This window comes from Trichosurus vulpecula, chromosome 4 (genome assembly GCF_011100635.1).
Source record: "Trichosurus vulpecula isolate mTriVul1 chromosome 4, mTriVul1.pri, whole genome shotgun sequence".
Classification (NCBI taxonomy): Eukaryota; Metazoa; Chordata; class Mammalia; order Diprotodontia; family Phalangeridae; genus Trichosurus; species Trichosurus vulpecula.
The window spans coordinates 120,172,983-120,191,080 of NC_050576.1; the positions used below are offsets into that span (position 1 = coordinate 120,172,983).

At 36.8% G+C, this 18,098-nt stretch overlaps 1 protein-coding gene across 1 annotated transcript in view; it reads right to left on the reverse strand.

Annotated features, from left to right (window-relative positions):
• The window catches only part of USH2A (usherin), a 991,863-nt gene that overhangs the window by 828,783 nt on the left and 144,982 nt on the right, over nt 1–18,098 (reverse strand). The window contains exon 11 of the mRNA XM_036755334.1: nt 698–893. Within this exon, the coding sequence (XP_036611229.1) occupies nt 698–893 (196 nt within the window). The remainder of the gene's footprint in view (nt 1–697; nt 894–18,098) is intronic.

The following is an 18,098-nucleotide window of genomic DNA, read 5'->3' on the forward strand; positions in this document are numbered from 1 at the left end:
AATCAAATCTAATTTCTGAAAAATACCTTTGGGAGTAACAAACAAAAAAGCATGTCTTGTATTAAAAAAAATGATAAATAACACAGAAGGTAGCAGTTTATTATAATCAGCTTGGCACTGAATTACAAAATTAAAATTATGTGGCCCTTGATAACTAACCCTAGCAATGTACATGATCTGTGGAATTATGTTGACTTATTTTGCATTTCATAGGAACAGTTCAAAGAAATATAATAGAAAAAAATGGAAAGATTTATCACAAAGGACCCTGTAGCACAGAATATTTTGAAAAAATCCATTTATTTTGGTCTATTAAGGAAACTAACATGGAAACGAATTTGCTTAGAACTCATTAAGGGTAAACCATTTGGAGAAAGTGCTAATTTTCTAAAAGAAACATCTATGCAGTAAGCAAATTATATTTTTCTGTGACTTATTAGTATGGAACCATGTAAGCTAATGCATCTACAATATAAAGAAACTTCTAAAGGGTTGATTAAACTAAGCTTCAAGCTGTAGTTTGATAGAATTATTAATTTAATCATTTTTAGACAGTTAATTTCATTCAAATTGTTTTTCCCCCTCAGTCTGCCTTGAGCAAAGAAATTTACTTTACTCTTCAGTTAAGAAACCAAGGAGAGTATTTTATTCTAGATAGTAATAGAGATATGACTGTAAACTCTTGCATTGCACATACCAATAACATTTCCTTTGCATTTGCACTGGCCTGAATTTTGGTGACAGGTAATATCTCCATCCACCGTCCCAGAGGTATTGCAGTTACAGGGACTGCAGCCATCAGGAGCCAACTCGTGTAGATTGTAGAATCCATCCTGGCACTGATTACACTGTCTGCCAGACACATGTCTCTTACAATTACACTGGCCTCCAATCTAGAGAAGATACAAAATTTTGTAGAATGATAAACGTATCTATTTTTAGATAACACGCTCATTAGATACAAGACAGAGAGGGAGAGAGAGAAAACTTTAAATGTAAAACAGACAAAAAGGCAATGAGGTGGGTTGCTTTTTTTTCCCTCCTGACTGGAAACACAAGAGCAGGCTCAAGCAGAGGGAATAAATAGAATAATTTAGTGAAAATAAAGCTCAGAGTACAACTTCAGAGATCCACAATGAAAAACAACATAGGATTAAGAATTAGGCTGTATATAAAGGAATATAGAGCAACCATATCTCAGAATTATAGAAACTGGCAGTGCAAAGGATGAGACTGGTAACCCAGCCCCCATAGTTCTGTCTTCTTCAGGGCCATTCCTTTGAATAAAGGTTTAATTTTTCATTCCAACTTCTTTTAATTTCATCTTTCAATGGTTAAAATCTTGAGAAGATATTATTTACATTATCCAAGAGCCCCTCCTACCAGAAAGCATTCTCTTAATGTTCAAAATAAGCTTCTTTATTAATTTATTGTTGTTGTTGAGGCATTTTGATCATTTCCAAATCTTCATGACCCCATCTGGGTTTTCTTAGTAGAGATACTGGAGTGCTTTGCCATTTCCTTCTCCAGTTTATTTTACAGATGAGGAAACTGAGGCAGACAGGATTAAGTGACTTGCCCAGGGTCATGCAGCTAGTGTTGAAAGTCAGATTTGAACTAAGTTCTTCCTGATTCCAGACCTGGTGGCTAATAATTAAAATATTAATATTTACTAATTAATCTTCTTAATGTGTCTGATCATAGATCTTCTATCAGATCTGACAGTTCTTCTTTTCATAGCTTTCACTGAACTCATCTTCCTCTTTGGACACTAACTTAATGACGCTGAATTTATTTCACTTGTTTAGACTATATCTGGATGGGGGTCAGATCTTGGTTAAAACCAATTAATTCAATAAAAAATAGACAAATCAGTGGTGTTTGAGGGAGATTTAAGTATTTATTAAGCACCTCCTGTGTGCCAGGCACTGTGCTAAGTACTTTGCAAATATCATCTCCTTTGATCCTCATAAGAACCCTGGGAGTTATTATCACCATTTTCACAGTGGAGCAAACTGAGGTAGAAGAGGTTAAATGACTTACCCAGAGTCACACACCTAGTAAGTGTATGGCTGGATTCAAACTCAGGTCTTCCTGATTCTAGGCCTAGCACTCTATCCACTGTGCCACCTACCTATGCATGAAAGAACATTGGTCTTTCTCTCATAAAACCTGAATTTGAATCTTAGCTGTAACACTTACTACCTGTGACCCAGGAAAACCACTTAAGTCGTCTGAGCCTAGTTTTCTTCATCTTCAAAATGAGGGTGATGATAATAAACCAAATGACTCAGTTATGAGGAAAGCACTTTGTAAACCTTAATCACTATAGTAATGCTAACTATTGCCATTACAAGTTATTATCGTGTAAAACAATTGATAGAATATTTCCCTTTTTCAGTCTCCGAAGTCTTTCCCTACTGTCAAGACCACCTCTTCTGTGAAGCCTTCCTCCCCATTCCCAATGAACTCTTTATCTTCCTATGCCTCTGAGTGCTTTTCTTAAACCTCTCCCTTTCACTCATCACACTCTCCTTGTATCCTCGTTTTTTTTTTTTTGCATCTATGGTTTTCCCTCACACTCATTAGATTACGACACTCTTTCTTTAAAAAGATCTATGTTGCATCTAGTTTTGTATGTTCAGTATCTTGTATATAATGGGCCACTGATAATCATTTGAAATAAAATTTGATTTGACTTTAATGCAACCAATTCTGACATCATCCCTTGATTCATTCCTTTACTTATATAATGCTTATCTAATAGGAGAATATCACTGGAGCCAAAAAGATACAGGATTCTCCAAGTCCCTGCAGTCTTCATTTTCCAGTTGTCCTCTGAGGCTGAAGACCCTCCCTACTGTGTCCAGTATTAGATTCTGCACAAAGTGAGTTTAAAGCATGTACCGTATTAGAAACTGCCTTACTCCCTTCTCTGTCCCATGTGCACATGCACATGCACACGCACACACACACACACTTCAGTCATGCAGTCTCCATTTGTGGTCCACCCACACTCTGAGACCAGTTCTAACACTTTACCACCAACCTTTCCAAAGTCAATGTCAAAGTCCAAGTTCTACTGAACCACTGATACCAAAAATATGTCTGTGTCTTCACAGTACTTCACATCCAGAAGTAAAAAAAAAATCAATAATTTGTTTTTAAATGTATAGATAATTTGGTGTTACACAGACAAAAATATTTGGAGGACTGATTTTTTCCATTTATTTTATTATGTAGGCATATTAAAAAGATAACACTAATATGCCTTGACAAAAATGATATGCTGTCAATGAAAGGCATTGAACACGTACGTCAAAAAAATAAATGAGTGTGTTACTATGAAAGACAAAGAAATAAACACATATTGGGAACTCAACAGCCTTTGGTTATCCTTAAACATATATTCTTGTTCATCAGAGTGATATCATAAAGCAAACATCAAATAATGCAATGATGAATAAGTCCTACAGTCTAAGATTTGGACAATGGGCAATCCAGTGTGATCGTTTTCTGGATATGGTCCTTTATAGTCCTATAGAGGATATGATTTTATACTCCCAGTATGGTTAGAAGGAATAGAGGAAGAAGGGAGGCACCTTCAACTACCATCATCAAATGCCCCATAAACAAATCAATTAATAAAATGCAGTATGTTTATACACACACACACACACACACACACACACACATATATATATATATATATATATATATATATATATATATATATATAAGATGTTATAGTGGGTCCATCCATTCCACACAGGTAAAAAAGAAACCTATGAACAGAACAGCTCGTTTCTTTTTTTTTACCAGCCCCTTTTCTATAGTTGCCTTTTTTAGGTTTCAGGAAAAACCTACAATTCTAACTGTTCCCTTATTCTAAAAAGAACTTACATAGTTTCATATTATTAAACATTTATTCTCTAGGGTGTTCCCACTGCAAAATTCTGGAGGCACAAAGCTAAGTAACCATCTACTTCATATGGCCTTTTTTTGGCTCCCTCTCTCTCCACACATATTTCTCATTATTCTCCCCACATTATGTATTCTAGTTAAATTTTCCCATGTCCTGTTTCACAAATATGTCAAGCTCATTCTGGCCTCTAGGCTTTCTATGATGCTGTGCTTCCCACATAAGAGAGCCCTCCACTCTCCACCTAACAAAATACCACCTATTCTGGCTCTCACTGCTTGGCCAAACCTCATTTGATCATTCTTTGGGCCTTGATTGACTCAGAGTAAATGTAAACAGGAATTGTTTCTGTTTTGGCCAGAAACCCTGAGGGTCTTCCCCTCCTAGTTTGATTTTTTTTTCTGGACCAGGTTAAAGAGGCCACTCTTTGCCTCATTTTTTTTTACCTAGCCTTAATCCCTAAATGGATGGTGCCCCAGTCAAACTGAGACCTACTAAAATCCTTAGCTTTAAAAGGCCAGTGTCTTCCAACTCATCTGGGGCCATCTCCAGTCATCCTGATGTGTATCTGGCCACTGGACCTAGATCATTCTGGAGGAGAAAGTAAAGCTGGTGACTTTACGCAGCCCTCCCTCACTTAAATGCAATTTACTTGCATGTCACGGCATCACCTCTCAAACAACACCAACAACAACATTGGATATAAGGTGGTCTTTTATTTCTCCAGTCTAGCCCTCACTGAGTTCTCTCTTCTTTGAACTCCTATAGTTTGTATGTGCCAGTTAAGTGGATTTATGGATTTATTATCTAGTTTTAAACTAACCCTCACAAAATAGATGTGTCTTTAAAATATTTCTGCAAAGAAATCACAAGTTGAAGATAATACTAATGCTGTGAACAATACAAATGAACAGCAAGAAAATGGCAGAGCCAATACCTTTACTCCTAGTAGAAGCTCTTCATCAGTCATAGTTTAAGGTAAAAACAAGGAGACATTAATCAGATCTGTCAAGAGGTTGTCTCCCCCAAAGTTTATCAAAATTATTTTAGATATAAATTTATATCCACTGTCATCAATGATCAACTTTGCCTTAAGTGTACATTAAGCCACTAGATATTAATTAATCATACATAGTATGGAATCATCATGATGAGTGGGACATTTAAAAACTAAGCTTTTGTTGATGTAAATTAAGTGTATTGCCTTTTAAAGCTCTCATAGCTACACACAAATGTGGAAAGAGAAATTTTGAACCTGCTTAAAAATCTTCTGAAAGGAGAGTTTCAGTGAATCTTCAAACCATTTGTGAAAAATACAAATATGCAATGTCTTGGTAGTCATTCGCAAGACAATCTGAATGAGACAAAGAAATATGGAAGTTTATTAGTCAAATTTCATCAAAAATTCTTGTATAATTGGTGAGTGGGATTGAAAAATGAGTATCATGATTTAGTAAATGCAGCCAATAATGAGCTTCCTCCATTTAAATGTATCTGTGAAATATATTTTTCAGTTATGACAGCAATTAGAATCAAGTACTGTAAAAAACTGAACTCAGAACCAGACCTTCAAGTCATGGTAACACAAAGTGTTAAATTAAGGTTTTGTTGGTTTTTTTTTCATGAAGAATATTCAATCACATTGATCTCATTTGTATATTTTTTAAATGTTTCATAGCGTTAATAAAATTAAATTTCTTTTTAAATACTTTTTATTTCATCTTTATCTCATTCCTTTAAATTTCTAGATTGTGTTTTATTGTATATATAACATGTTCATATGGTAATATTTATATATCATTTATAAACAAATGTACACATGGTAGAATGTGTGCTCAGAAAATGTTCTGATGAGTGATGTGAATGAAAAAAATTGAAAGCTAGTATTCAAGGAAAACAAAAGCATAATCTAATACTAGGTTCTTTTTTATTTCTGATGCATAAAATGCTAAACAATGCTAGATGGAGAAACAGAGAACTTAGAGCTGAAAAAGACCTTAGACAATATCTAGTATAAGCTATTCATTTCACAATGAATATTATGAAATGTAAGATCAAATGAGTTGCCCAAAGAAGCACAGAATAATAGGACTCAGATTTGAACCTAGCTCCTTTAACCCAGAGCTCTTCCCACTGCGCCACACTGTTTTAGTTTTCTATTGATGTGAAATAACTTTAATACCATTGCCCATACCATCCTGGAGTGGTCATAAGACTTGAGACAAGTCCTATTTCTTCATCTGCTTGTTTCCATTACTGTTCAGTGTATGCTCGATCTCAGAAAGATCAAACTTACACACAAACCTGGAAGAAACTAGAATACATCCTGTTCTTTTGATCAGTATCAGCTTTCCCCTCCAACTTTAACTTGATCATCTCTGGAGCCACTTACAAATTCTCATCTGACCCCACCTCCAAGACTTACAGAAAACAGAGCCACAAGGAAAGTCCACCCTCTCTAAGGAAATGTGAAATACACAGAGAATTACAAGAAAGCAGGACCCAGATACTTCACAATAGATCAAAAGAGTAGAAGAATCAAAGTAGAAGATCAAAAGAGTAGAAAGAACATCTCCAAGAATTGCAATTATATTCACATTATAAATGCCCATTTTAAGACCCTCTTTTTCTCATACTGAAAAAGTTTACCAATAACAAGCAATACTGTGATATCATTACTGGGCTACATAACATAGTCATGAGGGGTTATTACCATACAGTCAAATTGTAATTACCAATAAACTGGCCAGAGATGTTAACTGGGTAGCTGCCTCTTTACTCCTCAGTAACATTGTAATGTGATGGAAAGACCACTGAGTGTGAAGAGGACATGGATTTGAATCTCAACTTTGCCAATTTATACCTATGTCACCTTGTATTAGTCAATTGACCTCTCTATTCTTCAATTTACCCATCTGAAAAATAAGCGTTAGATGGAAAGCTTTTAAGGTCCCTTATAGCTATGAAGCTACGAATAAGTGGGATTTTCAGAACCTGAACCAAGGGCCCCATTGATTTGGATGTTTCAGAACCATAGACAGTGCCCAATTGCCATCAAGAGTTTTGCATTCAACTACTCATCCTCCACATTTTAGCATCATAGATTTCAAGCTGGAAAGGCCTTTAAAGACATCTAGCCTAGTATGGCCATAATACAGATGAGAAAGCTGAATCTCAGAGCTGAATCTCAAATGACTTGCTGTAGCTCTCAGAGATAGTGTCAGGACCAGAATTCAAATCCAGATCTTCTTTACTCCAAATCTACCTGCCTTTCCCCATCTGCCTATAAGTTTTGGTTACTCTCTCTTCCCCATACCCTGAGTCCTCTAGAACCTACTCTTACATCTCACTATAATCTCTCATCCCTTGATCTTTCCCTCTTTTTCCAGTCTTTTTTGATTCTATTCCCACCTTTCAGTCTGGAATCTAATGTTAGCCCTTCAAAGACATACTTTCCCTCACCTTTGAATCTCTTTCCCACCTTGACTTTCTATTGCATGTGTCCTGCTTGTATTAGTACCCGCATAGACATATTGTATATACCTTATAATTCGGAACTCTGGATAATTTCTATCATTTACCTCCTCCCATTTAGCAGAGCGCTGCCTGAGGAAGTCATGAAACATACCTAACAGAATGTATGACAAATTTGTAGTTGATAACCTCAACTGGTCCTCACTACTATTCACAACAACCCCATTATTTATCTTTTGTTGAATCCCTACCACATTCACCACAGTGATTATTTAAGATCAGTTCTCTCCTCAAGCTTCCTATAGGACTTCCATCTTCCACTCCCTGAGCAGATGGCATCACTTTCTACTTTACTGAAAAGATTAGTGTTACCCTTCCTCCACACCTTGAAACTCTTCTACCCTTTCCTATTGCCATCCACTTCCAAACAATTAAGTGGCCTTCCTCCCTGACAAAGTTAATATCTTTTCCCCTATGTTTTTGATGCTGTCCCCTCTAGCACTTTATTCTATCAACCATTCCTACCTCTTATCTTCAATAATCCCTCTCTCTAATGTATTTTCCTCATCTACCAAAAGACATGAAGCTTACTTCTCTCCTAAAAGTGTCTTCCCTATGCCCTTCTACTCCCTCGAAATATCACGCTCCATTTTTCTACTCTTTCTTTCAATCTTCATGAAAGAGTAGTCTTTATTCACTGTCTCCATTTCCTCAATATTCATCTCAGCCTCCTGAAAACTGGCTTCTTTCCCCATGACTTTGCCTAAGTTTTTCTCTCCAATTTGCTAATGACCATCTAATTGCTAAATCCATGGTCCCTTCTGAGTGCTCATGCTACTTGACCTTTCCAAAGCATTTCTTTAGTAATCTTCTCCTCCCTTAAATTTTATGACACTACTCTCTTGTGTTTCTCTTTCTGCATTTCCAACTAATGTGTTTTTTAAAATCTTTACTGGGTTCTTTTCCTGCTTCTTTTCCCTAAGTCCGGGAACACTGAAGGCTCTATCTTAAATCCTCTTCTCCTTTATTTTCTCTCTCTCTGTACAACTTTATTTAGAAATCTCAACCACTACCTTTATCTGAATTATGGGAACTGAATAAGGGGCTTCCCAAACCTGTATATCCAGCTCCAGTCTTAGCATATATTATCTGTTGGACTTTTCTGCACATATGTCATACATGTCTCAAATTCAATAGTTTTGGAGGGGGAAAAAAGAACAGAGAGTATCTAATGACCTATTGTCTTTCAAAGTAAACAAAAATTTCAGTTCTAAAATTTAACTGTGTAATGACCTTGGGTGATACAATTCAACTCAATAAATTTTATTAAACATCTATTATTAAGTAAAGCAATGGATTGGACCTTGGGGGCGTGATGGAAAAAATAAAATAGTCTCTACCAACAAGGAGCTTAAATTCTACTGGGGGATAAATGTACACAGAGATAAGTAAAAATAAGACAATTTAAGGAAAGAGCCAGTACTAATACCTGGTGAGATCACAGGAGGCTTCACTGAGTTTTCACCTGAACTGATCTTAGGAAGAAGATATGTATTCTAAGAGTCAGAGATTAGAAAAAGAAATTGCACTTGTATATATCATGGGGAACCATTTGTGCAAATGCATAGGAGTGGAGACTAAAATGTCAAATTTGGGAACCTCTGGCCATCCAATTTTGCTAGTACCTAGTATTTACACAATGAGGCAATGAAAAAATCCAGCAAGAAAGAGAACTCCAAGATGGTGCATCTGTATTTTATACTATAATCACAAGGAAGCTCTTAAAGATTTTTGAGCAGAGGAGTGACATGATCAAGCCTGTACTTAGGAAAATTCTTTCAGCAACAGTAGAAGATTGGACAGAAGAGAAACTCAATGAAAACCAGTTGAAAGGTACGTCCAAGTGAGTTAGAAGTCCAAGTGAGAAATTATTGCCTGCTATGGTGATTGTAAGTAAAGAGAAATGTATATATGATAAAGACGTCTAGTGGTAGAAAAGACAAGCCTTGGCATTTAATCAGATATGGTGGTATTAGGGAGGGAGAGGTAAGAATCAAATATGACAACCCTAAAGGATTAGAAGGATGCTGGTACTCATATCAGAAATAGCGACAGTTAGAGGAGGAAGACGATGAGTGGACATGTTGAAGGTATAACGCCGACAGGACATTTGAGCAACATCTGATAGGCAGCTGATGACAGGGGCCAGGAAATCAGGAGCCAAATTAATGATGTATATAAAGATTTGGGTGTCATCTGCATAAAAAACAATCATTGAACCCATGGTAGTAAATGACATCACCAAAAGTAGAGAAAAAAAGAAAAAGCTAATGATAGAGTATTAAAGACACCCATAATTAGTGAAATCAATAGCCCTGTGACTCCCTTCACATTGACTATTATTTCTCAGGCTGCAAAATGTTTTCCAACCATCATTCCCATATACTTGTTTTCTTCCTCAATTCAGATGGTAGCTCCTTAAGAGCAGGGACTAACTTTTTGTGTTTATATCCTCAGAGCCCTGCTCAGTGCCTGGCATTACATTTTAAATTTTTTATATTCATTCAGTAAATTTTTGATGAACAAAAAAGAAAGAATGAAAATGAGTGGATATTCAGTAAGAGGAAAACCAGAAGAGTACAGCCTCATGGAAGCCAAGAGAGGAAGAAAGGTAGTCTGGGAGAAGGAAATGACTAACAATATTGAATGCTGCAGAGAGGTCAAGAAATGTCAGGACTGAGAAAAGGCCAGTGGATCTAGCAATTAAGAGATCATATGTAATGTTTAACAGAGAAATTTCACATAAAGTTGGTGGAAATGTAGGTCAAATTACACATGCTTGTGGAGTGGATACTGAAGCATTAAGATTAGTGAAAGCAATTGACTCTAGTTGCTAAGCAGTGTTAGAGAGATACATGACAATAGCTTGAGGGGATGGCAGGATAAAGCCAAAATGTTTTAAAGGATGAGGGAGACCTGACTCTTTAGTAGTCAGTAAGGAAGGAGTCAGTAGATAAACACAAACTGAAAAATGAGAAAGGAAGAAGGAATGATAAAGCATGCTTTAACTGGAGAAGGAAGGGGTTAGAACTGAGGGCATAATTAGAGGCTGGTCTTTACAAGAGGAATGGCTCTTTTTCAGACACTGAAGAAAAGGAAGTGATGAATAAAGTTGTAGATGTATCTGAAAATGTAGGGTAGGAAAGCTTAGGGAGAATTCAAGGGATGGCCTTGATTTTCTCTTTAGAGTAAGAGTCAGAGTCATCTGCTAAGAGGAAGAGAATAGAGTAGGATAGGACAAGGAGAAATTCCAGGAATAGCTACTGGGAGAAGCATGATAGAGATCAAAACTACAAATAAAAAATTTAGCTAGAAAATCACTTAACCCCCTCAGGGTTTCAGTTTTTGATCTATAAAATTAGAGCAATGGACTAAATAATCTCTGAGGACCCTTGCAATTCTCCATCCAATAAACTATGAACTTGAATCAGTGGTTAGATGGTATGCATATGAAATTTGCAGATGACACAAAATCTGGGAGGGGAGGTCCAGGGGAGGAGCTGAAAGTAACATGTAGAGTGAAGTATTAAGCATGTAAAAAATCCCTATAAGCTACAACAATGCCCAAGTAAAATAAGATTAAAATTAATAAAGATAAATGTAAAGGGTTACAACTGAAAAATCAACTGAAACCAGAGTTAGTCGAAGGAACTAAGTGGAGTCTCCACCTGTGTGTATATATCATATATAATATCTGTACCATCATATATATCATATTTATATCATATATGTATCACCTAGGCATAGATAATTTCCTAGTTTTGTTATAGTTGTTTATTTGTCTATTTTCATTTATCTTTGTATCCCCAATGCCTCCCATAATACATATATTAGGTGTTTAATAACATGAAGGGGTATTTTCTATGACTACCGAATCTTGTCTTGTTATCACGCCATAATTTTTTCCTTTTTTTTTCCTTTGCTACAAAAGTCCCATGTGCTATTTTCATATCATATATGTGAATCACATTCCAATTCCTGGAGCATATAATAGATTATGCAGTAAAGTTTCCTGTTGTAAATTACTTCTGTGAGGATCTTACATGGACTAAGGAAGAGTAAGATGCTCCAAAAATTAAATGGTTTACTTTCTCACCTTTCCCCTGTACTAGGTTCTTTCCTGATGAATTTAAGGTACCAAAAAATGCTTATATCTTGTGGACTGGAACAGGATCTTTGTACTTAGAGAAATTATGGAACATGATTTCAAAATTAATAAATTAAGTAGCAAAAGTTAAAATTTATAGGAGGTTCTCTATATTATGGATACCATATTTTAAGTAATGTGAAGCCACACTTTTAAAACAGCAGGAATATAAATATATGTCTTCCTAAGCACTCATTTGGCTGGCAGTAGGGAAAATCTAATGTTCTATAGATTACATCTTCTCACAAAACTCACTAAAAGCCAATGAGGTAATGTCGATGTTGCCAAACAAAGCAAGAATCTGGAAAGGAGATTCAAAAACTGGGAACAGTAGGTCTGTACCGGAAATTAAATTGGATTTGGAAGACTGTTTTAACAGAAAATAAATCCCCATAAAGGCAGAAAAGAAATCTTTAAAAGGGTGAATAAAATCATCAAAATACATGTATCCTTTTCTTGCTTCAGAAACTCTCTAGCCAAGTTTCCCCTCCCTCGTCCTTGGAACACTCATACATACATACATACATTCATTCATTCATTTATTCATTCATTCAGAATGTGATTGTTCATAAGGACAGAGAAGGAAGAAAAGGAAGGAGAAAAAATACCTACAATGTGCCAGGCACCATGCTAAGTGCTTTACAAATATCTCATTCGATCCTCCTAACAGCCCTGTCAGATCATTGTTGTTCAGCTGTTTTAGTCACATCTGACTCTGTGACCCTATTTTGGTGTTTTTGTGGCAAAGATACTAGAGTGGTTTGCCAGATGAAGAATGAAGGCAAACCAGGTTAAGTGATTTGCCCAGGGTCTCACAGCTAGTAAGTGTCTGACCAGATTCGAACTCATGAAGATGGGTCTTCCTGATTCCAAGCCTACTGCTCAATCCACATTGACACCTAGCTCCTAGCCCGAAGAGACGGGGGTTCTTATTGTCTTCATTTTACAGGTGAAAACTGAGGCCAACAGAGTTAAAGTGACTTGCCTAGGGTCGCAATAGCTATTTCATTTTCTCCCTCTTAAGCAAATGACTTCATCTCCTTTGCTAGTAAGTGTCTTGAGGCCAGTTTTCATTTCAGGTCTTCTTTACTCCAGACCCAGTGCTCTATCAAACGTGCCACCACCTCTCTTGAGGTTAAGTTTGTTGCCCGAGAATCTAGTAGAAGATATAAAGTCAGGATATGATTCCAGATTATTCATCTCCAAATCTTTTATTCAATCACTAACCCAAGCTACCTCTTACAAGAATTAAACATTGACTCTAGGATGTAGGTAGCATTTTAACAAGCGCCATGAGTGTTATGAAAGAAATATATGAGCAGCAATGGATGGGTAGTTGACACACAATGGATAGAGTACTGGGTCTGGAGTAACAAGACTTGAATTCAAATTCAGCCTCAGATACTTGTTTGACCTTGGGCTATTCACTTAACCTCTGCCTGACTCAGTTCCATCAATGGTAAAATGGTGATAATAGCATCAAACTCACAGAGTTGTTCTGAGGATCAAATGAGATATTTCTAAAGCTCTTGGGACAGTTCCTGGTACATAGAGGATGCCTAATAAGTGCTGCTCCCTTCTCTTCCCCCCATCTCTTTAATCTGTTCCTGACTTTCCATTCCTACTACCAACCCTCTGATTTGGGTTTTTATTAAATTTGACCCTGACTATTGCTATAAACTCCTAACCTGTCTCCCTGCCTCCAGTCTCTCCCCACCTTCAACCCATCCTCTAGGTGAATACAAGATTAATCTTCCTCATGAGTCCTAATTATGTCACTTCCTTGCTCAGGAACTTTTAGTTGTTTCTTGTCGCCTATTGGATGAAACCCAGATTTCCTAGCCTGGTATTTAAGTACCATCACAAACTTTGATTCCACCTGTATCCCCAGTATTATCTCCCGAGTCTCCCCTGATTTGTGTCCTACTTAGCACCAAGTATAGTGCCTAGATTTAGAACACAGCAGATACTCAAATATTTCCTGAATGAATGAAAAGAAGAATAAAACAAGCTCAAAAGCAAATTGGGAAAATAACATATGCACACATAGAAATATTTAAATCAAAATCCAAGGAAATACATGGTTAAGGCCAAAAACAAGTAATACAGGCAAGAAGGCCTGGCAAGAAGCATTTATTAAATGCTTATGCAGTAGGTTACATCTGCTGTGTGCTAAGCACCGGGGATACAAGCACAAGAAAAAAACGAGATCATCCTTGTCCTCATAGAGCTTATGCTCTAATAGGAGCAAAAGATAAAACAGGGCTGAAATGCAGGAGGAAGGAGGAGAAGGGGAGAAAATATCTGTGTGGGGACATGATTTCAAAGTCTGCAAATCTGGGAGGACAATTAAGTACGACCGGCCTGGGCCCCTCCTCAAAATGCAGGCCATAAAAAAAAACTCTCAAAAGGGAAAATGAACCAGCATAGTGAACAATAATATTCCAGGGTGAGAAGGTCTCAGGGGCTGGTAAATGTTTCTGGGTGAGGAAGACCCAGGTACAGAACAACTGAGGCAAAGTCCAGAAAGTTAGAAGCAAAGCCAAATGGTAAAGCAATAAACTCTATATAATTTCTGAGTGAGGGATAAATCAATGTGAGCTGCATGGAGGAGAAGGAATCTGAAGGAGCACTAAAGGATGATTAAGATAGGAATACATTAAGGCACATAAGGAGGGCGTTCAAGTCAGGAGGCTTGACAAGCAGGAATAAGTATGGAATGCTGGAAATAGCGGCACTCATGAGATTTAGATCTGTATCAGATCTTATATGTCATCTAGTCTAATTTCTTCATTTTGCTGTGAAGAAGAAACCAAGAGAGATCAACAACTCAATCTATAATTACTGACTCATATGTCTACTTTCCCAACTATATATGCGGGCATACATATGTATGTATAGTGAATATATAGACAATATCCTTTATGAAAGTAGAAGGAAACAGAAAACTTCTTCAAATTATATTTCACAGCAGATCATGTCTTTACGATGATACAACTGAGCAAAATTTATAGAGAATTAAAGATACCATTTTGCTTATTGTTTGACAATGATAAAAAAGCATTTGATTTAGTAGAGAAAATACCACCCTAAAAGTTCTTATCTAATAAAGTGCCTCCCAAATATATATCAAAATCATATGATACTTTGAAAGATGCGACAGAGATATCTATCTCCTAATTAGTTTTTAAAACCTCATCTACATTTTTTAAAAATATATATATAGTTAGGAATAATTTGGTTGTATCAGCATTAAAAAGTCAAGTACAGGGGAAGGAGGGTGCAGTGAACTCCATCATTCGAGATTCTAGATTCCTAGTGCAGAACTGGCTTCCATATCCTTTTTTCAAAAGAAATGTTATATCCACCTTTTAATTTGTTATCTTTTTCCTAGCACTGTTCTAACAAAAGACAGAAAGTGGAAGTCCACATTTGGAGCAGATATTGTTTTTGGCTATGATAACAATGTCAAGTCCACGATTTTCTTCTTTACAGCTAGCACCATATGGCATTTGGCCCTATACTACTATTTCAGGTCATTTGGCTCAGAACCTTAGTTGATTCTGCTGTCATTCACACCTCGTATTTAACAAATCACTAAGTCCTTCACAAAATCCCCAGAATTGGCTCTCCTCCTCTCCATCCCTACAGTCACTACCTCAGTTGAGGCTCTTATCACTGTACACTTCACTTACAGCAATAGCCTCTTAAATGGTCTCTCTATTCCTATTCATCCTGTAGACTGACCATCCCTTAAAAAAAAATCAGCAAATCATTTCCATGTTCAGATGCTTGCAATGACTCCTCATTTACTAATGGATCAAATTCAAGCTCCTCAGTTTGTCATTCAAAACCTTCTATCAACCAGCCTTTCCTTCTATATTAATCTTTATGTCATATTATTTGATAATGCAAACCCTCCATTTTAGTCAAGATGGTCTCATTACTCTCTCGACACACATGTTCATTCCACTTTGCTCAATCTATTCTCCTTATCTAAAATGATCTCCTTCCATTTCTGATCAAGCAAATTCTATACTTCAAGTTCAAACCTCCTCTGATTTCTCCATTCTTCATAGGTAAAATCCTATAGAACTCGTATTCGGTGCCATACAATAGAATATCTGATTACTAACAATCTTATACATTTCAGTATTTGTTCCCCATATGAAAGGCTGGTCTCTCTGACTAGATTAAGATTCTCAAGGGCATTGATGAGGTCCACTCCTTTGTATCTCCCATGGCACCATTCCCTGCATGAAACATCTACACTTGATAACATTACAGAATTAGCCAATCTCAGGGTTGGATGGGACTTCAGATTTCAATTAGTCAGGATTTCCCTCTACTATACATCCAACTTTCATTTGAAGAGAGAGGAGGAACCCAATAGCCCCTAAATCATCCCATTCTGTTTTCCAACAGCTCTGATGTTCAAGAAGTTTTCTTTAGATCAACTTTCCACTCTGTGACTTCTACCTATGAGTCACAGTTCTGCTCTCTTGGGCCAAACAGAATAATGGTATTCCATAGCACAGCTATCAAGATACCTCCACCCCCACCCTGAAACTTCTCTTCTCCAGTCTAAATAGCCCTACTTCTTTTAACTGGCTCCTCATATAGCATGGTCTTAAGTCTCTTCGCCAACATGCTAACCCTCTTTTGGACACTCTACTGCTTGTCAACATCTTTCCTAATTAGAAAACCAGAATCCTGAAGTTTGCCACCTATTTGACTTTGGACAAGTCAATCAGCCTCCCTGATCCCCATTTTCCTCATCTGAGAAATGAGGTGATGACTGGGCTAAGAGGCTCCTTCAAGCGCTAGCCCTAGGATTATACAATCTTCTTGTATGAGGTACCCAGAAAGAGACAGGCTGTGGTCCAGGACACCAAGTACAAGACCTACTCTAAACATGACACCTATCCAAATGGGTTAAGATTACACACTATTTTTTTTGGCTGTGGAATCATCTTATTGATTCATATTCAATTTACATTTGCTAAAAACCCTACTTCTTTTTTTAGAGTGATTGTCTTTCTTACCCTACCTAATACTTTTAAAGTTGATCTTTTAACCTGTATGAAGGCTTTAGAAATGGCTTTCCCTAAAATGTTGAAAATATTACTATCCCCACTTTACCCATGAGAAAACTGAAACAGAGAAGTTGAGTGATTTGAACAAATCACATGATTAAAAAGTGAAATAACTCAAACCCAAGTCTCCTGATTTCATATCCACACAATCTTTCTGGCACATTACCTTGTGATCTTAAACTAAATAGGGCCAAGTAAACTTTTTTCCTTAATTATTGTTACCGCAATTCTTAACCGTTTGATCATTGGAACACGGAGGTGGGAGGCAATGTATTTTTCCAGTCTAGTATACATACATACATATGTATGTATATGTCTGTGTGTATGTGTATGAATTCTGTAACCTAGAACTAGCTTCTGAAGTTAGGCAGAGGGAGTAGGCAGGAGAACAGAACAGGAGTGGTAAGATTTCTGTTTTAATTTATTACTTTTCCAATCCATTTTGATCACCCCAGCTTTTATGTCACTCCCTTGTTCTCAAAAACCTTCGATGACTCCCCTTTCTGTCAAAGCCAAACTCAAACTCCTTATTCTGACATCAACTCTACTTTATGTTTTAATGCTCCCTAATGTGAACCCTCTAAATATTCCTTAATGGTATCTTCACTCTCCCCTTACCACAGCATTCCAGTCTCCGTGCTTATGCTATAACCATTATACAAAATGCTTTCTCTGCCTTTTTAACTAGCCAAATTCTATTGATCCTCCTTCAAAGCAGAGTTTCTTGAGATTTTTGCGAACGTTTTGTGTACTCCTTTGACAGTCAATTCGGGCAGCTAGGTGGTGCAGTCTGTAGAGCACTGGCCCTGAAGTCAGGAGGACCTAAGTTCAAATCTGACCTCATACATTTGACACTTACTAGCTGTGTGACCTTGGGCAAGTCACATAACCTCAATTGCCTTGCCTTCTCTCCTCAAAGGAAAAAAAAAGAGCATCTATTTAGGCCTAAGGACCCTTTTTCAAAATGTTGTTTTTGAATGTACAAATTCAAATACAAATGATTACAAAAGAAACCAATCTTCTTGAAATACAATTACCAAATTTTTTTTTAAAATAAGTTCAGGGACCCCAAATTAAGAATCCTCACATTAAAGCTAAGGTGAAGACTTAAGCCCTGTATGAAGACTCCTCTGACATTTCAGTTCACATGGATAAGCGAACAGCACTTACAATCTATTTCATCCATTTTGAGGACAAATTATTTTAGATTCTCCCTATTGTGGCACCCTGTACAGTGAAAAGAATCTCACTGAAAATGTATACATTATATTCAGAATCCTTTGCCCAGTAAACGTACATGGTCCATACTTCCCACATGCTGCCGTTTGTAGCGAATGTTTCCGTTGGCAGCATTGACTTTTTCCTTCATGGGCTACGTGATTACTCCTCTTAAGAAGAG